The sequence below is a fragment of the Hippopotamus amphibius genome, chromosome 17 (assembly GCF_030028045.1).
Source record: "Hippopotamus amphibius kiboko isolate mHipAmp2 chromosome 17, mHipAmp2.hap2, whole genome shotgun sequence".
NCBI lineage: Eukaryota > Metazoa > Chordata > Mammalia > Artiodactyla > Hippopotamidae > Hippopotamus > Hippopotamus amphibius.
The window spans coordinates 36,066,129-36,093,192 of NC_080202.1; the positions used below are offsets into that span (position 1 = coordinate 36,066,129).

Sequence of the window (27,064 nt, forward strand, 5' to 3'; positions counted from 1 at the left end):
GGTAAAACAAGGTAGTGTGAAGGTACCCAACGCAGTGTCGAGCAGACAGGAAGCAACCAGAATTCTCTTCCTCCAGAAATAGAGTAGGTGCTTCCATTTAGAGAGTTTCAGGAGCTAGATCCAGGAGTGACCCCAGACTTTTGCTCTTCAAATGGGAGTCCAAGCAGCTGAGCTGCTTTTGTGCAGGTAAAAAGGAGTCAGAGGGGACAGTCTGACTCAAAGTAGCCAAGGTAGTGAACAGTCTGTTCCCATACCTGTGAGGATTTAAACCGGAGAAATTGTCCTTTGATTTCTAGGTGAGGAAAGAGGGTTGGCAATCAGTGGAGGTTTGGGACCTAGGCTGCATAAAACTTCAAGTGCCGGGACTGTCCTGGTGGTGCAGTGGTCAAGAATCTGCCTGCCAATGCAGGGGACACAGGTTCAAGCCCTGGTCCGGGAAGATCCCACACACCATGGAGCAACTAAGCCCATGTGCCACAACTGTTGAAGCCCACACGCCTATAGCCCATGCTCTGCAACAAGAGAAGCCACCACAATGAGAAGCCTGTGCACCGCAACAAAGAGTGGCCCCAGTTATCACAACTAGAGAATGCCTGCGTGCAGCAACGAAGACCCAATGCAGCCAAAAATAAATTAATTAAAAAAAAACAAAAACAAAAACACCTTCAGGTGGCTTCCTCTCTCAGCATCCATTCTCATGGTCCATATTACCTATCTCATTTTTTTCAAAATGTGAGAGAGAGCAGTATTTCCTTTGATGCAATTACCTAGATCTGAGCACACATCTTTCTAAGATGAGGGTTAAGAAGGGTCTTTTTATAAACTTAAGTTTCTTTCCACCCCATCTCCCACCCCCAGTAGGAGACACACAGGACTCTAAACTTACCAAGGAGGACTCTTAGATTGTCTGTCTGGAGACGTTCTCACTATGCTGGCCACAGTCAGCAAAACCACTCTAACAGCTACAAGTTCCACCCTTCTCCTCTCCACCATAGAGTGAAATGCCAGGCCTCCCTTTCCCTGCACTAGGTAAATGCTACAGGAAAATGCAGCTACTTTCAGAAATCGTCTCAACCTGAGAGACAATGATTAGAGGTGGCACTGCTGACTACTGGCAAATAAGCATGGATATAAGAAGGGACATGCCTTTTCCCACCTCCACAGCTACTGATTATACCCCACCTATCCTAACTTTCTGCTGGGTCTTCTATCCTTGAACTTAATGAAAGAATGGATAATACAGACTACTCATTGCTATGCATACCTATCAGCTGGAACCAGAGTGTGGCAGAGAGAATTTACCCCACCACCTAGACAAGCTCAGAGTAAGCACTCCCTCCACAGACAGCCTGCATCAGAGGAAAAAACAACTTTCCCCAGCCACAAACCACATCCCTCAACAGTCAGTTTACTGCTAGGAAAATAAATTCCAAGTGCATTTCCTATTAGCAGCAGGTCAGAGGCACCATTTCATACTCAAATGAGAGCTCCTGGGTGAAACAGACTTGAGCAGAGAACATGCTTTATTGAGGAGTAGATAGAGAACAGCACATTCTACCACATGTGGGGAAGGGTTAGCTTCTGTAAAAGGCTTTTACCCCTTAAGAAAACCCCCAGTGAAGTTACTTCGGGATAAATTTTAACAGTGACACTGAAACTGGCAGGGAGCTGCCACTGAACATGCTTAAAATTAGCTCCCCCCAACCCACAGTGAATATAAGTAGTGTACAAAGATGACAAGAGAAAGGCACAAATGACCAGAGTTGGGATTGTGGTGAGGGCTCCACATGAAGACAGCGGTGTTGTAGGAGACCAAGTCGGGAAGGGTGACATGTCATACATCAAAAGCTGCCCCAAGATAGCAGGTTATAATGGGCTAGAGAGAAATTAGAGGGAGATCTCTTCCTTCACTTAAACAACACCAAAAATGGGGGGAAGGTGGTAAATCCCAAAAAGGAAATGGAGGAGGAGTTCTTGGAAGGGCATAAGCACTTCAGTCCCAAAGGGAGGGGGAGGCACTGTTGAAAAGAGAAGCAAACCTTGGCAGGGGTGGCGATTCTGCCTTGCTGAGTCATGGGCTGAGATACGGAAGTCATTTTCAATCACTTCTCCAAGGATGTTCAGACAAAAGCAATGCAACTTATGTGGAAGCATAAGATCGGTACTGGTGAAAAGGTTTCTGTAGTATAATTAACCAGTTAACATGCAGCATAAAAGGGAGAACTGGAAATTATTTTGGCACCTGCAAATGTAAAAAGAGGCAGGGAGTAAAGAGAAGAAGAAAACATTTACTACTGGGCACTTTCTGGTGAGGCAAATAGTATTCCATTCCCTTCCACCAAGACGTTGCCCACTGCCCACAGGTGAACTCAAATCCAAATACAGAATCACCACTTCTCAATTCTTTTCTCCATCTCATTCAGATAATGTGCCGTAACCAAGACCAATCCCTGCGAAAGTCTTCAAAACCATTTGGCTCTGGTCAGCCTGATACTGATCAAAAACAGGTCTTTCAGTAAAAATGGAGGAAAAAACTTAAAGTGAGATGAAATCCAAAGGGAAGGGACCCCTCCCAGCACACACACACTCAGAAGTGTTACCTTTCCCTGCCCCTCCAAAAACACATGTAAGGAATAACTGGAAAGGTCCTGGTGGTGGTAACCGTAGTTGGTGGTCTGGTGACTCGGCGGCAAGAAGCACTATTACAAAGTTTAGAGACATGACACAACCTCATGGGGCCAGAGGAGAGAACCAGTGGCTGGACAGGCACAGTACCAAAACAGAACACCTTGGGTCAGTGCTACGAGGGTCTGCACTCAAGTCGAATATAGATCCCATCCAGGCAACCTCACTGAGGCCGAAACAACAGTTCCTCAGAACCAGCATCTGCAGTGTACGTGAAGGTCGGAGCCAGGACAGTCCTGAGGGGGATGGCCTTCCCGAAGGATACTGTACTTGCCAATCACAAGAGCAACAGAAACGACAGACAGATCCCTAGGGTACGGATTCCTACTGCTGGGGTTTGCTGGCTCGGAGTAACCAGTCACTTTAAGTGCCCTTGGGAGGGGTCCATTTTAAACAGCTTGGATCCATGGTTTTATTGGAGTTGGATCTTTTGGCCTCTTTGGCTATCCATTCATCAATCAGGTCCTGAGGGAGAACAATGGGAAAAATTACTATATATGTTCAACTAAAACATATTTATACGTGGATTTCAAAATGACTGTTAGCAAAAAAGAAATCGCCAAAGGTTTAATAGTATACTAAGGTGGGAGACAGGTAATAAAAAAAATTATCTTTTGATTTACCTAATGCTCTCCTACCTAATCCATTTCTTCCTACTATGCCCTCGGTAAGACCTGAAAATCATTATTCATCTTCCCTTATGAAATGTTATAAGTCAACTTAAAAAAATTTCAAATTGGCATGAGTTACGATGGCATTTGTTAAAGGAATTTAAAACCAATTCCACAGGCCCTGGAGTTTATGAAGATTCTCCTCCACAGATGGGCACTCTTCTCCAATCTAAGAAAATCATCAAAGGATAGAAGTACTGTGCAACATAGTTAAGCAACATAAAGCTGCTTAACTGGAGCTGCTTACACTTCTGTCATCCAAATCTGAGACAGGAGCTTACCAGAAGCTTCTGATAAGGGTACAGTCGGAGATAAGCCTGATAATGAGACCAGGTAAAGGGGCATGGAGTCAGACTCCTTTAAGAAGGGAAGGTTACCTGTAAGGTGTGAAGGCCCCTAGGGACATTAAGCAATGAGCAAGAGGCTGAAGGAAACTTTACCTGTCTCTTCAAAACTAGGTGTTTTCCTTTCCAATACTTGAGCATCTGAAGGGCTTGCAGAGTGCTGACAATGTCTACAGGATTCACAGCTGTCTCCTGGCTAATTTCTGAAACAGAAGAGCTACTGAGAACTTGGCCATAATGCAGACCCCCACCCCTCTACCAAGGCCCCCATTCCCTTGGCGGAAATCTAGACGCAGACTCTAAATGTTTAGAATCTTCGCTACTTGACCCAAGCTGTTCGAAGTTGTTTACAAAGCATTCGTTTGACCTGTTAAAATAACTACAGAAGAGGGATATTACAGCAGGAAAACACTTTGGTCCCTATAGAAATCAAGGCCAAAGACAGACCAAACTAAATTCCTCCGCTCTTAAATAAATATTCAGGGATGTTAGAAGTTCCTGTGTGTAAAGAAAGAAGTTTTCCTTCTTTCTTGACTTTTGTTGAGAATTAGTGTTAGCAACCTGAGATCTAAGAAATCAAATCACATAACCAGTCCCAAGGGCCAAATGGCCAAATGCTCTGGAATCCTTAGGCACCTTTTTTTTTTAAAAACAAATTTTTATTTATTTATTTATTGGCTGTGTTGGGTCTTTGTCGCTGCACACGGGCTTTCTCTAGTTGTGGAGAGTGGCTTCTCGTTGCAGTGGCTGCTCATGTTGCGGAGCACGGGCTCTAGAGCGCAGGGTCAATAGTTGTGGCACACAGGCTTAGCTGCTCTGCAGCATGTGGGATCTTCCAAGACCAGGGCTCAAACCCGTGTCCCCTGCATTGGCAGGCAGACTCTTAACCACTGTACCACCAGGGACGTCCCATCCTTAGGCGCCTTCAGTGAATGGTCCACATTAGTGGGCCTTCCACACTCATATTCAGATGAAACAGAATGGGGCATTATCTTTGCAGGTTACAAAGCATGAACAGGGACCAAATAGAAAAGTCAGAATATTCAGTGGAGCTAACACCTTGGGTAATGACCATTCTCTAACACAGGAACCAGGCTGCACAGCAGGAGGTGAGCGGTAGGTGATCAAGTGAAGCTTCATCTGCTGCTCCCCATCGCTTGCATTACCACCTCAGCCATCTCCCCTCTCCCCCATGCCCCCCCACAATCTGTAAGAAAACTGTCTTCCACAAAACTGGTCCCTGGTGCCAAAAAGGTTGGGGACTACTGCTCCAAGAGTCAAAAACCAACCTTTGGGACTTCCTAGGTGGCACAGTGGTTAAGAATCTGCCTGCCAATGCAGGGGACACAGCTTTGAGCCCTGCCCCAGGAAGATACCACATACCACGGAGCAACTAAGTCCGTGCGCCACAACTACTGAGCTTGCGCTCTAGAGCCCGTGAGCCACAACTATTGAGCCCATGTGCCACAACTACTGAAGCCTGAGCACCTAGAGCCCGTGCTCCACAACAAGAGAGGCTACTGCAATAAGGAGCCTGCGCACCACAATGAAGAGTGGCCCCTTCTCGCCGCAACTAGAGAAAGCCGGGGTGCAGCAACGAAGACCCAACACAGCCAATAAAAAATAAATCCAATAAACAAATTAATTAAACAAACAAACAAAAAACCAACCTTTGATGGAAATCTCCTTGCCTTGGAAATTATGCAGGTAACGAAGAAGCACTTCTTTCCAGTAACTGCGGTAGCTTATGAGCCCCAGATCTGAGAGTGGACGTTCTGGGGACCCAACTTTTTCTTCCACTTTGGAAAGCAAATAACCTGCCAGGGAACAATACAGACACTGTATCTCATCCTAATAAGAACAATGTACCAACATGGAAAAAGACGTAAGGAGTAGAGCCTTTGTGACATCAACTAGGGTGCAGTCATTTAATGCAATTTGCATAAACAAAAGAGGATGAATGTATTTATATTCACTAATAACAGACATTAAAAAACCTCTGGAAGGCTTCACTTATCAATGGTTATCTGCAGGTATGTGTTAAGCGTAGATGAGGAATTCCCTGGCAGTCCAGCGCTTTCACTGTCTGGGGCTGGGGTTCGATCCCTGTCAGGGATCTAAGAACCCACAAGCTGCGTAGCACGGCCAAAAAAAAAAAAAAAAAAAAAAGAACAGGGTAGATGGGAACAGAGATTGGGAAGCCATTTCATTATACAGCTGTTAATCTTTTTCAAATTTTTGGACTTTAAGAATGGGTTATCTCAGTACTGCCTATCAAATATTGGCTTGGCGGGGCTGGGGGTAGGGGGGACGGACACAATCTGAATTTCACAAAGTCTCTAATTTTAACATCTAAACATCTAACTTTTAATACCATGGGGAGGCAGTAAGCAAAATTCATACTCCAGGAAACTCTACTGGATAATAAACCTGCTTTCTTCAACAAATAAACAGCAAAGAAAAAAAAGAGACGGAATAGGAACTTTTAGACTAAAACGGATTTATAAACTACATCTATCAATCCTGATATTAGTTCTACCTGGATATGAGTAAAAATAATTGTTTTTTTTAAAAAAAAGAACAAAACCACAAAATAAGGATAATCTGAATAGCATAATTTATGATGTTAAGGAATTTTTTGTTTTTTGGTATTTTTTAGGTACAATAGACCTTATTCTTTTAGAGATACCAAAATAACTGAGGGTGGAACAATAGGTAAAACAAGATTGACCATAAAATGGTAATCATTACAGGGGGGTTTATTATACTATTACGATACCTTTGTATATGTTTGAAAATTTCCACAAAGTTTATAAAACAGGTGTTACTCATTCAAAGATATACAATCCCCTCACACATTTAGTGGATTATGCCATTTCCTGATTCATTTCTTACTAAGTGACTTTAAAAAAAAAGAATCAAAAAGATGATTCTAAGAATTCTAATCTGACTAAAATATGTCATGTTACAGTGAACATGGAATAAAATATGGTTGAATCTCATTACTTACAGTAGTTATGTTCTATAAAGTCACAGCAAACACTGAATTAGCAAATATTGAACCACTGCTCTTAGAGGAAATACAGGGTTAAGTTCCTGTGGGCCTCTGGTCACATTTTTGTTAACCAATCAATACATAACCTTGTTTCATGTGTTTCTATTTAAAAACTCCTATTTAATACATATTGTTGACTCATTAACACTGAACTAATAACAGCTAATAGCACAATAATGTATTTCTGAACAAAACCTATCTATAAAACACATTTTCTATGTAAGGCACATCACAGCCTTCCTAGACAGTACTTCAGCACGACGCTTAGGGGCCATTTAAAATCAGCAACAGGGAATCCTCTGGTGGTCCAGTGGTTGGGACTCCATGCTTTCACTGCCAAGGGCCCAGGTTCGATCCCTTGTCGGGGAACTAAAGATCCCACAAAACTGTGTAGCGTTGCCAAAAAATAATAAATAAAAATAAAATCAGCAAAAGCACAAAAATATGAACATGGCACTACTAGACAGTGAAAAGCACACTTGTTAAACAAAGAAAGTCAAAACAAGGCACCTTGTTTGACCTCATCTGGGACTATGTGGTGACTTTTTTTTCTCAAACTGGGATAATCCTAAAAAACTTACTTTAGTATCCTCTGTGTCTCCCACCACTAGGTACCAACTCAGGGTCCTGTATTCATTTGAGTGTTCGATGTGTATCAGGCCAACTGACACTGTTCAGGTTTTTTCCACTTACTCATTCACTTAATACCCATGTAATTCCACTACGTGCCAGGAATTGTATAGATAGATCAGAGGACCAAAAGACAACAATATTCACTTGGTCCCTGCTTATGGAACTTATGACTTGGCTGTTTCACTTACTGAAATCAATGAGCATCTTGCCATAGCCCTGTCTCATGTACTGAGGCATGGTAAGGATACAGGATACATTGTAGTTGAGGAATGAATTCTTTTCCTAAAATCAAGAGCAAACAGATGAGCAGATCATGAGAATTTGGAACCAAAGGTGTCAGCAGTCCCACAGATACAAAACTAGGTTGCTTGCAAAATACATGTTAACTAGTCCTGGGGAGCAGCTGTCAGGCTCACAACTGGTACATCTATACGCTTTAGGACGATCGCAGGGTTTCCCTAGCTCTGAGACCTTCAGTCTCAACTTAAGGGGGCCAACTCTGGGTTCTTTACAGGCACAGAGCAATGCAAGAAGGTTTAGAATGCTGAGTCAGTCTAGAGCAGCCCTCTTTAAAAGCAGTATTTCAAAAGAGGGTTGCCTACTGGAGAAGTGAGGGATCCAAACAGTAAGTCCCACTTCGGGGTGGGGGAAAGGGGTCAAAACACAATTAAATCACATATTGTATGATTCCATTTATGTGAAATGTCCAGAAGGGGCAAACTTATAGACAGTGGGCCTGGGAAGGAATGAGTGGAAATGAGGAGTGACTACTTACAGGTATGCGGTTTCTTACGGGGGTAACAAAAATTGATTGTGTTGACTGCAAGCTGGTTGCACAACTCTGCGACAAGACTAAAAACCACTACATCGTACACTTTAAATGAGTGAATTGTAAGGTATGTTAATTGTATTTCAGTAAAGTTGTTATATTAAAAAGTCATAAGCAAAATCTGGCCTTGAGTCTTTAAAGGCGCAGTGGCGTTATCACTGAAGGAGCCCAGCTAGCAAATCAGGCAAAATGAACATATTCCTGGTTTTAAGCTAATAACGCAAGAGGAGAGCAAAGCCAACAGAGTTGGCTGGCTTGACTACAAGATGTGGGCTTGTGGGTTGGTAAGCAGGGCCCTGGCCAGAAATTAATGGGCCGCTTCAATCCACAAGTCCAGCAATGAATAAACCAGAAGCTTTTAATAAAGAATTACACATTTTCGTTAAATAATCTTTGATACGTGGATTTCCACCCCACCCCCTGCCACCCTTTAAGAGAAGAGCTGTCATCATTGCCCTGGGAACTGCCTCCTTCTGTCAGTGATTTGCGTCCCCATATGCTGACATCAATCACCCTGCTCTGGTCATCGGCTTCTTAATCTCCAGAGCCTGCTGACCTTGGAAAAATATCCAATCAGATGACAACCGGTGTTGTCTGCTTCTGTCATAACATAGAACAGGAAGGGTTCCACATCATAATATAATGTCTTGTGGTCCAGAAAAAGCTTGGCCAACAGGCACAGGTTTTGGCAGTAGATCTGGAAGTAGAGAAACAGCATTTATGTGTGGGCCAGTGATTCTTATACTTATCGGGTAAAGGCCTAAAATCAAAGATTATACCATTATTGTTAATGAAGCAGAAATTGTGTATTTTGGTCAAAAGAAGAGTTCTATCTTCTTTACAAGGTGAGATGGAGATAAAACAAACTTCTGAAACCTGTGAATGTACACTTCCACCCCTTTTCCTGATGTCACCACTTTTTACCTTGTTTTTCTTGCCATCCACTTCAAACACAGAGATTGAACCTTTGCGATATATCTCATCGCCGGGTGGGTGCTTCCACACACACTTAGCCTACAAGAGAATGGAATTCACATCAGGGAAACAAACCTTCCCAGTAAGATTGCTGCCGAGGTCAAATTTGGTTAGCCGAGATGGACAGTTGAACAGCTTGAGAACATAGAGCAAAACATTTTTTAGTGAAACAAATAAAGGCTTCTGAAGTCATGGCAATATATTTATGGTATTTTTACAGCAGTTTGGAACAAGTTTTCTGGATTGTGTTCTGGCACTCTTCCAACCCAGGAGATTAAAATCATCTACTACGTAAAAGCAAGATAAATAAAAATTACCCCTGGCTTTGCCTTGTGCCAACAGGAAATTCTTAAGCAGCTTATTTCCAGCAGCTTAAGAGTTGCTAAGCAAAGGTACTCACACCTTTCCCAGAAACTTCTTATTACCACCTATACCATCACGGTCTTCCTTTTTTCAGATTAGAAAACAGACCCAGTGATTAAAAACCATGCCTCTCTCTCCAAGTGTTCCCTTTGTTATATTGTAATGAAATAGGAGCATGTCCTTCAGTGCCTTAAAAACAAGGAAGCCTGGTTGAGCAGTAGGAAGCTGGAGTTGGTGGGGGGCTGGCGATGACAAACAACTTGGCCACAAGGGGGCACAAGGTACTCCTTTCCTCACCCTCAATTGCTAATAGATTTAATGCAGCCGGGAAGCCACTGCTGTAAATAGGTGAATTTTTGAAAGGTTTTATGTAAAATGCTTTTAAAAATATCATTAAAGAAGCATATGTATACAGAATATTTTTTATTAAAATTTATTGTGACTACACTCAAGAAACATGCCCTAATTTGTCACATGTAAGTCCACATATTCAGTAACTGGGACTGCTTCAAGAAAGCTCCACCTGTAGTTTGTTCCTATCTCCACCCCTTTACCCATGCTGACTCTTCCCAACAATAAGCAAACTAATAACAATTATCTGTTCAGAAAGAGAAGCCAAACTGTTGGCCAAATGGCCAAAGAAAGCCCACTTCTGTGATTATACCTAAAGCAAGAGGAATTTTCAGAGGTATGAAGTAAAAGAGGTTTTTATTTCCTGAAATTTGATTTTTGTAACTCATATAATATAGTAGAGATCCTCAAATATTCAGAATCTTTACTTGATCATCAGATTTATCTAGGCGCTTTGTTTTCTCCCTGTACTATTATTTCTTGAGTTTAGCTACTTCATTGGTTAGTGCCACTAAATACACAGAAAAAAAAAGGAAAAAGGCATAAACAGTAAGCAGCTCACATCAATAAAAATACCAGTCGTTCACAGAGCAAACCCTAAATTAGTTACCTCCAAGGTCTACAATCATGGAGCCCAGTCCTCACTTATCACACACCTGCTTCCCCCACCCAGCATTCTCCCTGCCCCCAGTCTAGTGGGAGCCTAAGTGTGCTGGAGTCTAGAAGGCTTAATTGGCAGTGGCGGTTCTGGGCCACCTCGTCCTCCAGAGTTGGGAACACAAAAAAGCAGCTATCGCCAAACTGGGGAGAAGAATGTTATGACAGGAATCACAGGAAGCCTGGGTTACAGATACTTAGCATGTGGAATCCTGGGAAATAAAGATGGAATGAGAAGGAAAGAGACACCCTTGAAAGGCCTTGCAGCCACAATTATGTTGTGACTATGGAAATAAAAAAAAGGTTTCCCTGTCTGACAGACTAATCTCCACCCAACCCTTCCCCATCCCTGCTCCATGGCAGAAATTCCCTTTAAGACAAGACTTCTCATTCCACAGCTAGGGAAAGAAAAATGGCTTAAAACTGCAAAATACCTAGTGAGCACATTTTGTAAACAATAAAATCAGATTCAAATGTTTATTCCTATTTTAACAGGAAAACCATTCAGAAACCAGAAAACACTAAGCAACTCAAGGGAAAGGCTGACCCAAGGACCCATTCTGTTAATTTCATAATTTGTCTTCCTTAAGCAAGTGTTCACTCAACACACACTTCTGGGGCATTTACTGTTCATGCCAGTTGCTCGGGTCACAAAGGTGAGTCACGCTGCTCCAGTTCTGTCTAATGAAGTCTAGCTAAAGAACTCCATTTATTTATTTATTTATTTATTTATTTTGAACTCCATTTATTTTCATCTAGATTGGGACAGAAAAACTACAGGCAGAGGTAATTCATATCCCAAGGGAGAAAAAGAAGACCAGGAAGCAAGAAAAAGACGGGGAGATGAACATGACAGCATGTATTTAAAAGCCACCCAGCACCAGCCTTGCCACAGGCTGTATACTCCGACTCTGAACTATTGCTTTCAATTTCCCGTGCCTTCATCCCCTCTCCGTAGACCACGGCGAGATGTTTAGATAGATGTCAAAATCTAGAGATCTATAAGATCTATAAGCTTATCGCCACCATGGTCATGGACCCCCAGACAACTTACCATGTGTCGGCGGAGTATTGTTTGGCTCTTCATGTATTTTAAACAGAATTCACACATGTAAAGACGTCCCAGTCGCGCATATTCTTCAGGATAGGGAGAATGGTACCAAGTATCAAGCTCATAGCGACCAAAAGCAATTGTTTTAATCATGTTGCTACCCTCTGTGATCTGGCCTTGCAGCCTTAACTTCTCCTATTGTAGAGAAGAAATCAAGTCAAAGGAGGATTAGAATAGATCATTTCTGTTGTTGTAAGCTGTGTGTATGCCACCAAGCTAGGCTATGAAAAAAAAAAATCAAATTTGGCTTCTATGTCATGAGAAACTTGCACTGAAGAGGACTACAGGGGCATGGATAACCAGGAAGGCTTATAGAAAATGTACTGTCTACACTGCCTGGAGCACAGGTCTCAAGAGTGGATTTTCTCTGCTCCTTACCACACTTTGGGCCTCATCTCTTGAACATCAGAGCAACTCCTTGGTAAAATTTTATTTTTATCAGCCTGAACCAAACTGAATTATAAAATGCAACCTATCACAAATATAAATCCCCTACACCTTTACAAAACATTCTAAAACTAAGCAAGGGAATTCCCGTGATGGTCCAGGGGCTGGAAGTCCGTGCTTTCACTGCCGAAGACCCGGGTTCAAAATTCCTGGTCCTGGGGAACTAAGGTCCCACAAGCCGCGCAATACGGCCGAAACAAAACACAACACACACAAAACACTAAACAAAAGATTCTCTAGAATGTGCTTTACATATCTGCAGAAGGTTTTATAAAGCTGTGCGCATACACCCACGGTGGCCATCCTCTCAACTTAGGTCCTTTAAAAAGTGTTTTTGAAAAAGAGATGATGCTTTAATTCTGGAATCTAAAGCTAGAAAGTAGAAGATATTTTTGGATACCTGTCCCCACTCAGTGGCTATGAGTTGGCTACAGAAATAACTGTGAAGATAACCAGGTAAAGAGTTGTGAAAAGCTGTCCTAGCAAGCGCTCCGTTTCAGGGTAGGATTGAGAAAACCAGCAGCAGCAGCCCAGCCTCGTCAGGGGAAGATATCAAACCTGCCTCCCACCAAACTTACAACAAGTCAATTCAATTTTTAAATAAAGTATTCAATATAACTTTTTTTTAAAAAAGGAGGATGAAATTCACTTTACAAGCTAAGTTTCCTTGAACACATTTAATTCATTAAATCAGAGGTAAACTCCATCACAATTTTCTTAAAGCAAAATTGCTGAAAATTCTGTCCAGGGAATCAAAACTAAATGTTAACTATAAATAAAAATCAAAAGAGAAAACCATCTTAATATGTGAAACTTGACTGTGTCAAAGAATAATTCTAAAACATCTGACAACAACCTTGTCCATTATTCCTCTTCGCCGCTCCTTTCATTCTTTTATAGCTGTAATGAAGGGCTGAGGCAACCCTGCAAAGGGCAGTTCCTATTCAGGTTAAGAGGACAACAGAGAGGGGTATCCCCCTGTCTAGAGGTTCTCTGAATTGCAAATTACCCAACTGACACAAAGGGGCACCTACTGTTTCATCCAGCTAACTACCTCCACCAAGCAGGTCCCTCCAGGAGTTGAAGTGGGGAGGGAAAACGTTAAGGGACAAGGGAAGGGAGGAGGGGTAATTAATTTTAAATGTGAATGGGAAGGCAGAAAGTCTCAAGTAAGGGTGGCTGGGGAAGGGGAAGTCAAGCAGCAAGGTATATTTAATCCCCATCAAACTGATGGCTAATCATTTTTCTTGGCAGTTCCAAGTCCCCCTCACAAGTGGTCCTCAGCTTGGAGGTTTTAATACTCACCAGATCTTCTGAAGCCCGGGCTTGTGCTCTTCGGAAAAGATCCAAGTCATACTCGCTAGTCAGGTTTTCCAAGAGAGGTTCCCGAGTGTTCCCATAGGTCTGCCTGTGCTCCTAGGAAAATAACCAGAGTGCGATACTCTCTGCTTCTAAGAACTTAATCTATTGCATTTCAATGGATGCCAACCAGAGGGTCAAGAACAACCACAAGCTATTTATTTAGTGCCTACTATTTGCCAGGCATTATACTAGGCACTAGGGATTGAGTACAAAACAAACTATCAGACAGGTTAATTCCACAAGATACCCACTACCCACCCTAGTGAATCTGTAAAGGAAATACTCTTATAACCTCTCCAAAAGGGAGTTTCATTCTTCAGAACTCTTTGCTTCCATTTCTTCCTCTGAAAATGTGTATGACAATACAAAGAAATAAAATACAACAAACCCAAAGGCACTACCATTTCCTAGAACCCTGAGATCTGGAAGGAACCTTGGTGGATACTCCTCATTTAAAAAGAAAACCAGGGCTTCCTAGGTGGCGCAGTAGTTAAGAATCCGCCTGCCAATGCAGGGGACACGGGTTCGATCCCTGCTCCAGGAAGATCACACATGCCGCGGAGCAACTAAGCCCGTGAGCCACAACTATTGAGCCTGCACTTTAGAGCCCATGAGCCACAACTATTGAGCCCATGTGCTGCAACTACTGAAGCCCACACGCCTAGAGCCCGTGCTCCGCAACAAGAGAAGCCACGACAACGAGGAGCCCGCGCACCACAATGCGGAGGAGCCCCCACTCACCGCAACCAAAGAAATCCCACGCACAGCAAAAAAAGACCCAACACAGCCAATTACATAAATAAATAAATAAAATAAAAAGAAAACCAAATAAAAACTAGAATCTTCGAGTCTAAGGTTTTAGATTAAAGGCAAAACCTGCAGGTAGGAAGGGGCAGTTGGACCAAGCAGTCTTTTGTAAACTCTTTCATTTGAATTGCTGCACCCACCATTACACGACCCAGCAAAGGTACTACAATGTTTCCACTTTAGAACTCCAATCCAAGTGCACAGGAAAAAAGGCTGGCCTCTTTAAGAAATGTTTTACTAAATATGAAGCAAGAACAAAAGAAGGAATAGTCATATAAAATTAGAATCATAAAAATAATCCAGTTTTAAATAAGTATCAAATCTTACCATGGCAGCCACTACACAAGTATTCTTTCACAAGAAAGAAATTCCACAGGGGAAACTTCCCTTTTAACCTTTCATTCTAGCCCTTCCCACTCAGTCCTAGACTCCACCTCCCACCCAGAGAATAGAAGATAATGGTTGTTAAGAGGAGCAAATGGCTCAACCCAGGAAGAATGCTGCAGACTTTGTTCATACATTAGCATATGAAGAAACCACTCAGCAGTACCTTTACCACTATTAAAATTTCTTCTGGTTAATCTGGGCCCATCTGATGGGTATCTTTTTAAAATTTGGGCTCTGTTATCTAAGACTTGAGTTCTAAGAATAAATTATTTCTCCTAGTTTCGTGAAATTTTTTTTAAAAAGCTTTAAAAAATCCTATCCAGCATTTTTACCAGAAGATTCAGTCCCAATAACCTAGCCCAAACTACTGGAAAGCAGATGTAAGGTAAATTTCAGGAGCTTTAACTTCACTCTCTCCACCTGTACGATTCTGGGAAAATTACCTCTAAATCTCAGTTTCCCACCTATAAAACAGGTGAAATACCATCCATCTTTGTAACAAAGATTACTGGAGCAACATAACCACAGTGCCTCCCTAGCACATAAGCACTCAATAAATGGTATTATATTTTTACACCTCTACCCAACTTCCGCCCTACAGCCCAGTTCTAGAGCCCTCCCTCTCTACAAACCTAACAGTCTGGAGTAGGTTTTAGCTACAAACTCACCCCATAGCCTCCACACATCTCTAACTGACTGGCCCATCTCTATTTATTCATGAGGTTATCATTTTTAAGACAGTGATGACCACCACAAAAGCAAATACACAGTTTGGCATACCTTTGTCTTAATGAAGCCATGCTAAGTATTCACAAACCATACTTTTAATAATCTATTCCAATGACTAAATAAAGAGTCCAACTCCATGAAAAGATAAAAATCAGAAAAAGATGCCATCAGAAAAGGAATGCAATCAGAAAAAGATGCCAAAATGTTAACAGTGGTTTATAGCTGGGAACGTGGTTTTTTTTTTTTTAATTTTTCTTCTCTATAGTTGGTATTTTCAAAGGATATGCTTATGAATACATAATAAATCTTTACTTAAAAATTAAATTTTATGAAATAAATTTCTGAAGAATTTTTAATGAAATGAGGAAATCAGTTCAAGATATGTAAATGAAAACATGGAATTAAAAGCTGTACTTACAGGAATATTCAAACTAAGGCATCTGTAAAAAGCTAGAAGGATATCCCAAAGTGCTAACTGTGGGTTTTTTAGGTAGTAAGATTGTTGTTTAATTTCTGTATACTTTCCTTAATTGTTCTGTTTTTTCCATTACGACTGTGCACTATTTTTATTTATTTTTTTTTTAAGATTTTTTGACGTGAACCATTTTTAAAGTCTTTATTGAACTTGTTAAAAAGGTAGCTTCTGTTTTATGTTTCGGTTTTTTTTGGCCCCGAGGCACGCGGGATCTTAGCTCCCCAGCCAGGAATCGACTCTGCACCTCGACCGCCAGCAATGTCCCGTAAATGTGCACTACTTTTAATTTATTTATGGGCTCAGTAGTAGTGGCTCACGGGCTCTAAAGCGCAGGCTCAATAGTTGTGGCGCACGGGCTTAGTTGCTCCGTGGCATGTGGAATCTTCCTGGTGCGGGGATCGAACCTGTGTCCCCTGCATTGGCAGGCAGCTTCTCAACCACTGCGCCACCTAGGAAGTCCTGTACTACTTTTAAAAACTAGAAAAATAAAATACTACAAAAAGACCTATTATGTCATCCAATTAATACCTTTTATCGTTAAGGTATTTTATTCTTCCATTAAAAGAAATGGACTACTGCTTAGCTTGAATACTCTTCCTTACACATACATCTGCAACATCACAGTATTTGTTCGAGTGGGTAAATTTAACCCCTTAAACCTAAAGAAGTGAGATTTACAAACTAGAGGATTCAATTTTTTTTTAAATCTAAATTCTAACAGTATTTTCTTTTTCAAGGACTCCCAGTTCTACTCTTATTGGGGAATTATATACAGTGAACTGCAACTGCCAGAGAAGAGTCCTGTTACAGAGCATACCAAATGGCAAATGTGAAAAGCAGAATCTTAGTAACCAAAGGGAATCAAATGTGATAGCAAGAGTTCATGCTAATTAAATATTTAGCTTTCTCTCACCATATATTTCTCTTTCTGTTCTTTGCTCAGCCCGGAATTTCTTTTCTTCCTGAGTTCAGCAACCTTTTCCTTATATCGCAACTGCCTCTCTGTTGGTGCCTAAAAAGAAAAAGGAGAAAACTGAGAAGCTAGCTAGAAAACTCATTATGCAATTCAGTTTCTAAATGAAAGTAACATACACCGAAAGGGGCGGGGGGTGGGAAGGGGGAGAAACCAGATGTGTTATGGCCACCCTGTGAATACTGTGGTAATTTTAAAACTCCAAATGGGGTTCTCTCATCACCTAGACCACTACCCTGTCAGTTTATATGAGTTCAGGAAATGTATAATACTTACTTTAATATTAATCCAAACAGAATATAAATTAAGGATGGAAGCAACAGAAATAATTCAATAGGCATTTATTTGAATGCTTACTGTTTTCCAAGTACTGATACAAAAATGAATAAAAGTGTAAAAACTGAGTAAGAATAGAACCCAAGATAGACAATGAAGAAAAGCGTAGGTACCACTTATAGAGTGCTTATTACCTGCCAAGCACTGGGGACAAGTACTTTACATGCATAATTTAGCTGACTACACTGCCAGGTATTATTCAAGGAAATAAAGTTTGGGGAGGTTAGCTGACCTGCCCGAGACCACACAGCTAGAGTAAGAGAATCGTAGTATTCATATCCAGATCTGTTTGGCTCCACAGTCAAACTTTTCCCTCATCACCATGCCTCCTCTGTTATCCACTTATAAGCTAACCACAAAAACAGACACGCATATGATGAGCTATGTGTATATAATATGTGCCAAAGGCTAAACTAACATTCTAAGAACACTACAAATAGGAATACAAGAGGAAGAAATTCATTAATGGTAGAAGATGTGGGAAGAATTCCTACAACTGCTGAGAGTTGTGTAAGGCCTTGAAGGAGAAACACAATCTCTTCTTGGTGTAAGTATAGAGTTCTAGGGAGAAAAACAGCAAGAGAAAAGACCAAAGGCATTCGAAGGGGAACAAGGAATTAAGTGTAATCAATAGTCATGAATGTTCAGAGAGGCAGAAGGATGAGAGCAAAGCAGCATCTTGGAATCCAACAGAAAAGAGAAGTAGAAGGAAAATGACAATTAACAAGTTCCAAAGGCTAAGGAAAAGTCACTGGTGACATTGGAAACATACCAGAAGAGTAGAGGGGCCTGAAAGTAAATCATAATGGGTTAGAAAGTGGATGCAAATGAGGACACAGAGCAGCAGGTGTAGTCTTTCAAGTACTCAAGATTACCTATTAGTTTTATTATTAATATTATTATTACCTTTATTATTATCATTATAGGTAGCACAACTCCTTCATTTATGAAGTAGAAGTTTTGATTCTTGAAAATTTACTATTTGGAAAAAGTATGATTCTAAGTTTATGCCAAGAGACCAGTTATTCAGACACAGCAAAGGAAACAAGAGGCATGGATATACCTAAGGACCATTATGGGGCAGAGGAAATCCAAGACTTGGCTCTCAAACTGTAAATGGCCAGAGCTTTAACAAGGCCCGTACCTGGTGCCTGGTTGCATGCCTGTTGTTGTCATCTTGCCTGTGGGACAGCATCCTTTCTTCTATCTGCTTATCCCGGCTCTGTGCTCTCACCTGCAACCATCAACAACGTCAATAAATCCACCTGCTTCTAAGACTATGTTTACTTAAAGCGTAAGAATATAACAGTAATCCCTTGAATTTACACTGTACTTTTACTTTCAAAGGGTCTTCACATTTATTTTCACAATCTCTATAAGAAATAGATAAGGCAAGCTTCACATTCTGTTTTCTCAGCCATTATCTGAGAATCAGAGAAGTGAAATAATTACAGCCAGATGGTGGTGAAGCTAAGATTTTAAGTAAGTCTGATAATTTTGAGCCTCTGTACTCTTTCCATTATGCAATGGTATAAGTGTGAGGAAGTGCAAGAACAGAGTAAAGAAGTACAAAGAAAAGGTTAGATACTTGGGATCAAGTCTATAGGGAAACTTAACTCTACAGTTATGATATTAGACAAATCATGTCAGCTCTCCAATAGTCTCAGGTTCATCTTCTGAGCAATGAGGACTCATATCCAACTCCCTATTCCACATCAACACTAAAACTCAGCATGGTCAAATCACGGCAACTGACACGCTCCCACAAATCTGCTCATAGCAAGAAACAGGGAAGATTTCTATTATCTTCATTATCTAGATTAAACTTGAATGTCAAGCTTGATTCTTCTCTTTCTCTCCCACTTCACTCTGAGTTCGTCAGCAAGTCTTTCAGGCTGCTCCCCTCCAAAACATATCCTGAGCCCAACCAATTCTGACCATCTCCACTGACAACACTAGCCCAGACCACTATCTACTGCCTGAGCCTCAGAGCAGCCTTGCAACTAGTCTACCCTGTGTCAACTCTTGTGTCCTCCAGTGCATTCTCCACATACCAGCAAGCTGTGATTTTTAAAAAGTGTTTATGATATTATACCATGCCTCTGCTAAAACCCTCCAAATGCTTTCCACACCGTCAGAAGAGAAGCATACTCTTTTTGCCAAGGCCTACAGGTCCTTCACCATCTGGATCCTGCTTCTTCATTTCCCATCACGTTCCAGCCACACCAGCCTACCTTCAATCCTTCAAACCCAACCCCTTTATCCCAGCCTCAATGCCTTGTGCTTGCCCATCCTTCTACTCAGGATCTAGACACAACTGCCTCTTTCCCATCACCCATGATTCAGATAAAACATCTTTCTTCACAGCCCAAGCAAAAGCAGTGCCACACCCCGTCACCTCCAAGACAGTCACTCTCTGTTTAGACTTTTTGTCTCTCGTAACATTTACCACTACACGAAATTCTTAATCACTAATTTTATATGTTGATTTTGCCTTCCCCACGAAAATGTAAACTCACTGAATGCAGTCTTGTGACTGAATAAAAATGGTAGTATCACTGATTGCAATCATTTATCAGAAAATTCAGAATAATTCTATACCTGCAAGTACCTTAAAACCTTTGGGGCTTTTAATAAATGTGAGGAATTAGTCTAATCTTTCCATTTGGGATTCTAAATATAATAAAAATATGTATCTTTCAGAAATTCCCCTGATCCTCCCAGCACATGGTCCAGTAGTAGAGATGGATTATGCTGAGCCTGATTTCCCTTGTAAAAAAGAAAGCACAAAAGAGGAAAGGTCAGGAAATGTGTCCTTTTTTTCAGAATTTTCTTCCCCAAACTGAAATTTTTCTTTCTCTTTTTTAAAAATAAACTGCTTAAGGCAACATGTTCATACTGCTATTAGCCAACAATTTAGAAGTTATTCCTTAGGAAGACTTTTATGTAAAATCATCCACAGTATTAGATCATTATATTTAAAGACAAGTGGTAACACACAACTCTCAAAAAACAGATCACAGTTATTTTCAGAGAAAGAAGCACCTAATGCCTTGTCAGATGCTGATGCAGATGTTAGAAGAGCTATTCCTGTTTTGATCTGGTCTCGTGTTAATGGGAAGATATCGGGAAGACCTACCACTCTTACAGAGAGCAGAAGAAATTGCCTTGTTTATATAAAAGATTTGGGATGAAGGAAAATAAGAGTAAGTGTCCAAAATCTCAAAATCCATGTAAGCATTGAAAGAATACTACTCTGCTGAAAGACTAAGAAACACAATACATAAAGAAACTTTCCCTCCTGTGGTCTACCTGTAAATAAGAGAACACATTCCTGAATCAGGGAAAATTAATGTTAGCTGGGGAATCTCATTTTTCGCAGGAGGAAACTGACCCAGACAGGAATAAACCTGTTATCCTGGCTGTGTTAGCAAAAGAACAACCACAAAAACAACAATTAATACTTTGGTCTAACGAACTTAGATAACCTTAGATACTACCTGAGCATCTGATTAACATTTTCAACTTTTGCTTGCCCATAACTAGTTTTTTGGTTCCTCCTTGGTAGCAACAACCCATACAGAAACATACAAAATAGGATCTTAGGCTCTACTCCTAAATCTATTATTCCAAATCCCAAAGGTTATTTAGAACTATATTTTTCAAGAATGTAAGACAATAATTAGCCAAGAGTAGGTGTGATTGAGAGTAACAAAAAGGAAAAGTATTCCACAGAAATAGAAAGAGGAAAAGAATTTTGAAAAACTTTTAAAAAGCAGAATATCTTCACAGATTTGTAAGAAGAGAAATTAATGCATAAATATTAAGTTCACATATTTATGCAAATTATTCCTTATTGGTCCCTAGCAATCTTTGAAGGTCCCTAGCAATCTTTCAAGATAATTTTCAACAGAAAATATCAATGCATTTGGAGGGTGATGTTCCAAATAGTCCACGGGTAGTCTCTTTGTTAATTTCTCTGAAAGCATTCATTACATACAGTAATTCTTTTATTTGTCTTTTGTTTTTTCTGTTTTGTTTTTTTTAAACACGGTTGTTTTTTACAACGTTTCCTGCACTAGAATGTAAGAACAAGGACCTTGCCCATTTTGTTCACACTGTATCTCCACTGTTTAGCAAAGTGCCTGGCAAATGGTAAGCACTCAATAAGTATATGTTGAATAAAAGACAATACAATTACCTTGCATTCATCAGCTGAGAGGTTATGATAGAGAGGGCATCCTGATATGGAGAAATGTCTCTCATGTTTTCCTGTAAGGTGTCCTGTTAAAGGAGGAAAAAGCTTAATCTCAAGATGAAAGGTTTAAGCTTGGAAAGTAATATTTTTCTCTAAAATAAACCTTCTTTGCTATAATTCCAAAATGTCATAAACCCATATTTATTTAAAAGGCACAAAGTTACAAGCAAGAATATTTTCTTTTGGTGGAATTTAACTCTCCTATGCTAAACTGATCAAGTCATATGTGTAATAAAGTGTACTCTCCTTTCAATGTTATCCAATCTGAATTGAACTTCTTTCCCTAATCAAAAGAGACTCATGAAAAATGGAGAAGGAATTGGCCTTTTCTAACATATAAAGAAACACACTTCGATAATCTTGGACCAGATTAAATATATTCCTTTTTTTGGAGGGGTGGCTGGTTTTGTTTAAAGATTTAGACTTCTTCTATAATCAAACTTCTATGTTATTCTTTATTCATTTATTCATTCAGTTATTTATCTATAATCAAACTTTTAAACAGGCAGTTTGTGCAAGGCCCTCTTAAAAAGGGAAAATATTAGGAAAAACAATACAGAAAGCTCATTTTATCTAAAAGCATCTCTCTTCATTTTTCTATTTTTCATGTGGTTTGTGAAAATACACAGGGAATTGATTATTTCATTTTTATATGTCTCTTCAATCAAAAGGCTTATCAAACACCTAAGTTTGAGAGGGATGATGAGACAATGCTAATGAGATAAAAAGATAAATTAGCTAAGCTAAACTGCAGATCTACAAAAATCTTTATTCTTCTTTCATGGAAAAAGGACACTTCATTTGGGGTAAAGGAGACATTTTAAAGGGATTTAAAAATTATACAACAAGATTTAAAGAGTAAGCTTTAAAGGGTAAAAACAGGGAATTCCCCGGCATCCCAGTGGTTAGAACTCTACGCTCCCACTGCCGAGGGCCCAAGTCTGATCCCTGGTCAGGGAACTAAAATCCCACAAACCGTTCAGCATAGCCAAAAAATAAATAAAGGGCAAAAACAGTCCAAGTACTGGGGGAGAGGGGAGTTAATATATGATATGCAGGCTGCCACCTCTCCAGGATGTAGAAACGTAATCTTAAGAGGTCCAACATTTAACCTTAGACACAAAAAACTACCCTCACTGATCAAACACTATGTACAAAATGTAAAGTATCACTGCTATAGTAAGCCTTTTAGATATGCATCTGTAACTTCTGAATAAATTATTCAAGTTCATTTTATTTTATAATATGTAAACTAAAACCAATCTGTCTATATTAAAACTTTAAAAATGACAGCTCTTCTATTAACCTAGCAATTCCACTGCTATGACTTAATCCAACAGATTTTCTAGAATGACACCAAAATACATATGTGCAGGGCTATCAATTACAGTATTGTTTGAAATAGCTAAAAAAAAAAAAAAGGCTAAAAAATGAGAAATAATATAAATGTCAATCAACACAGGGCAATTTAAATACTTTCTGAACTTTCAATATAATGGAATTCTCTATATCCTTTAAACAGATGGACCTCTGAGTGCCAATTAATGTAAAATATCTAAGATGTCAAACCACTGTATATTTTCCTTTTTATAAATAACAAAAAAAATACATGTACACATACGCATGTGCTATATATGTACAAAAAATTACTAGAAGCATTCATAAAAAACTACCAATAGTAGTTTCATATCTAGGGCATGGTTCTAGGGATATGAGTGAAGGAGAACTGTTGCTTAGCACTCAAGCCCTCCTGTAGGGTTTTAATTTTTCACAAGCACATCAAACTTTCATACCAAAATTACCAAAAATAAATTAACAACGTTGTTTTACCTAATATAAAGAGTGGAATAGGATCAAGAATCATTTTGGAAGCTAAGGTTCACACTTTTCAAACTTCACCAGTACATTAAAACCAAAAGTCAAAGTAAACTGTCCTGTGACGCAACAGATTTATATGTATCTTCTGGTCTACCACCTTAAGGATGCTGAGTCCAGGGCATAAATGAACACATAATCAGGCCTCCACTGTAACCACATCTCCTCCTCCCCAATCTGGTCTATCCGCCCCAGGCATATTGGCCCCTAAAGTATTCCTCAAAGGGACTTCTCTGGAGGTCCAGTGGTTAAGATTCTGTGCTCCCAATGCAGAGAGCAAGGGTTCGATCCCTGGTCAGGGAACTAAGATCTCACATGCCGCAGGGCATGCTGCAACCCCCTACCCTCCAAAAAAGTATTCCTCAAAGTGGTTAAGTATTTTCCTGTTCCAGACTCTGTGTACTTGCTGTCCCCTCTACCCATAATGCTTATCCCCCCTACCCATAATGCTTATCCCCCAGATACTCAAATGGTTCACTCTCTCTCTTTTTTCAGGTTTCTGCTCAAATATCAGCATATCAGAGTGGCTTTCCCTACACACGCACGCTTGTGTATGTGTACAGTATCCCACCCTTCACAGCATACATCTCCAGCTGATGTATTATACATCTGTTTTGCCTTCCCCAGTTAGACTACAAGCTACATGAGGGTAGGGAATTTGACATGTTCACAACTCCACCCCCAGAATTTAAAACAGTGCCTGGCACATGGCAAACATTCAATGAGTACTGAATGACTGATTAAACATAGCACATGAAATAAAAGTAACAACTTAAGGATGCATGGCTACGGACAAACAAAGCTGAGGAAAATTCCTTCTCTTGCTGTGTGGCAAGGAGATCCTCTTACCCTCTTAAGGCATATTAACTATCTCTTGTACTAGTGTTTATATGATATTGTCTATTCTTAGTTTTTCATTATTTCTCTCAAGGAAATTGACTTAGCCCTGAAACAACTACCTTGAGTAACAACTGGTATAGTGTCAGGGGAAATTTTGCTCTATTTATGCATTTTGATGGGTTGAAAATACCTAAGGAAGTGCTAAGACCAGGAAAGGAGACAAATAAATAAAATACTAGAGAAAACATACTGGTGGTCTGCAAAGCAGCGACTTACTCTATTCTACCTTTTTTCTGAACCTGGTGGCCACATTCAAACACTAAATTTGTAGACAGAAAGAGAGGCCCATTATCTCCCAATCAACACCAACTCTAGACCAAAGCTTAGCCCAACATTTGCATCTAAGCTCACTTAAGGAGCACAAATAAGGTTTCTAAACCATTACCAGAATCTCTCAGTAAGGGGGAAAAGTAAGTCATAAGAAAACAATGAAATCTAGTTTATACTTACTATGCACACAAAGCCAGAAGACCTAAAATTACTGAAGTCGCAAAAGGCCAGGGTCTCATCTGTACTCCTCACCTTCAGAACCTCTTGACCAAAAAATCTGTTTTTCTTATTTCCTTAATAACTATTATCATACAACCATTATTCACCACTAATTTACACTCTATTAGTCCTAAGTAAGCTGGAACTATGCACCATACAATGAGATATTTGGTGATAACTAGTCTTCTGTTTCATTTTTGCTGGAAAAATTAGAGAATTTTTCACTGCGAAAAGCTCTCAATAAACTGAGTGGCGCAACACTGTTAATTTCCTTGCAACCAAATCTGTTATTATGTATAATAGGCCAAGAAGCAGAGATGCTTTTATTCAAGTGGGCAATTCAGTGTTATTCTGAGCCGTGATCACTGAAGAGCCTAAGAAGCTAAGTCACAACGGAACACTAAACATTTCTGGGTGATCCTAATTTCAGAGGGAGAGAGAACCACATAACACAGGGTGTCATGAAGCTGGGGCACACTTACCTAGGGAGTTACAGCCTGGTGTAGGACACTTCATGTTGAAATTGTAGCTTTCGTGGAAGCGGCGGCGCTTGGGGCGATGAGAGAGATCACTGCCTGAGTCCTTCAGGGACATGTCCTTGGCAATGCTCTCATCATGAGACACGTTGGGGCTGGAGATGTCTATATCAGACTCAGAAGAAGGGGCATTTCCAGTTGGTGTTCGAGGTGGAGACTCATCATGATCAGCTGTATTTTTAGTTTCTAAAGTAAAAGCAATTGGTAGAATTCATGAATGTGGTTTATTTTATTTAGAGGGTACTATATTCAGAAGAGTTTATGGGCTTCCCAAGATCCTCTTTCTATGATTTAACCTGTAACTTTTAGCCATTTATCTGCCATAAAACTAAATAGAAAATGAAGAGAAACTATTAACATCATTCCTCTTGTGCAATTTTAAATCTAGACTAAAATTCCATTTGGGGTTCACCTAATAGATTTCACTTATTTGTGTTTCTCCCAAGTCCCAAATCACGAGTAATCAAAACTGGATGGAAATAAATCTTTAAAAAACATTACCATCCCACTCTCCTTCCAGGAGATACACAGGATGGAAGATAAATGAAAATGGCTCTTTCTGGATGACACTGAACAGACTTCGTGTGACAGTGTGAATGGACTCGACTAACTCTAAATCAGGGGTTGCAAACCAAATGCCTACTGGGGCTGAGCAAGGCCAAATGACAGGTGATTGTGCCTCTCGAGGTGACAACTACTATTCAGTTCTAGCCAATTACCACCATGGTAAATGGCCACCTAATGTTTCCAGAGCTTTCTATTTTTTAAAAGAAACTAATAACTCAGGTTGTTACATGAAATTTTTTTTTCAAATACTGGCAACGAAAATTTTTTTTAAAAAGTAAATACGGTGCCATCAAACCAAATGCCCAGGTTGGTAGGCTGAAAGCTCAGCAGTCTATACAGCCTTTGCTCTAAGGCCCCTGATTTGGGCTGGTGAATCACAACCTCAATAGCTTACCATTCCCCATTACTGACAGTCATTCCTCCTCAGAAATTCAGAGGTAAATGGACTGATAAGCATACCTGTAAGAACATCTGCTTTAAGCCTTTTTCATCTGTGGGTAAGAGGTCCCCAGTCCCTTTTGGCTATTGCAGGTCTGATCAAATATACTGTAGCTACTCTGGACCTCAAGAGTTCTAGAGTACCAAACTGCCTCAGCAAGACATAAGAAAGGAATCAGACAAACAGCATTCACCTAGCTGAATTTTGTATCAGGCATCTACCTGCAGTGGCTCTAAACCTCCCTTAAGAAGAAACGGACTAGACCCTCTCTGTAATAGGTTCAAATCATACCATACCCACTCACCTCTATCTGAAAAGTCAACCACTTGCTCAGTTTCTGAGCCAGATGAACGAGTCTGCCGAAGGGGGTATTTTTTCGGAGTCACTGGGGTAGGCTGCTGCTGACTACGGGTCACTCTCCTGGTAGAATAAGCAGGCTCCTCAGTGCCAAAAGACTGCAAATTTCGAACAGGACTGGAATCTGATCCCGATTTTAAAAACAATAAAACATTTAAAGAAAAAAGAAGGAAATCTGTTTTATTTCCCATCAGTGTGACTTCTCAGCATGTAGGCCCTCTTGTTCATATTTCACAAAATCCAACAAATCCTTAAAATATCGATTTTATTAGATTAAATATAAGCAAAATAGATTGAGTACACAGATGCAATATAGCACAGAATTAATAGTTTATTAATTAAGACTCAACGTGATTCAATTCCATTTCACCATACTAACTAGCTGTGGCATCCTGGGAAAGTTAATCTCTCCGAGCCTGTTTCCTGATCTATAAAAAAATGGGAAAATACTAG

General features: G+C 40.2%; 1 protein-coding gene across 4 annotated transcripts in view; it reads right to left on the reverse strand.

Annotated features, from left to right (window-relative positions):
* Positions 1 to 1,505: 1,505 nt before the first annotated feature.
* Positions 1,506 to 27,064, reverse strand: part of KAT7 (lysine acetyltransferase 7) — a 30,319-nt gene continuing 4,760 nt past the window's right edge. For 2 of the 4 annotated variants that reach the window (XM_057714629.1, XM_057714632.1), the window contains exons 3-15: positions 26,559 to 26,735; positions 25,195 to 25,434; positions 21,392 to 21,474; positions 18,335 to 18,424; positions 16,795 to 16,893; positions 13,427 to 13,537; positions 11,618 to 11,809; positions 9,142 to 9,231; positions 8,774 to 8,914; positions 7,577 to 7,670; positions 5,371 to 5,517; positions 3,797 to 3,903; positions 1,506 to 3,150 (exon numbers count right to left, since the gene is read on the reverse strand). In XM_057714629.1, coding sequence (XP_057570612.1) covers positions 3,049 to 3,150; positions 3,797 to 3,903; positions 5,371 to 5,517; positions 7,577 to 7,670; positions 8,774 to 8,914; positions 9,142 to 9,231; positions 11,618 to 11,809; positions 13,427 to 13,537; positions 16,795 to 16,893; positions 18,335 to 18,424; positions 21,392 to 21,474; positions 25,195 to 25,434; positions 26,559 to 26,735 — 1,673 coding nt within the window. In that variant the 3' untranslated portion in view covers positions 1,506 to 3,048. The remainder of the gene's footprint in view (positions 3,151 to 3,796; positions 3,904 to 5,370; positions 5,518 to 7,576; positions 7,671 to 8,773; positions 8,915 to 9,141; positions 9,232 to 11,617; positions 11,810 to 13,426; positions 13,538 to 16,794; positions 16,894 to 18,334; positions 18,425 to 21,391; positions 21,475 to 25,194; positions 25,435 to 26,558; positions 26,736 to 27,064) is intronic. The other 2 variants (XM_057714630.1, XM_057714631.1) reach the window with 2 other exon arrangements.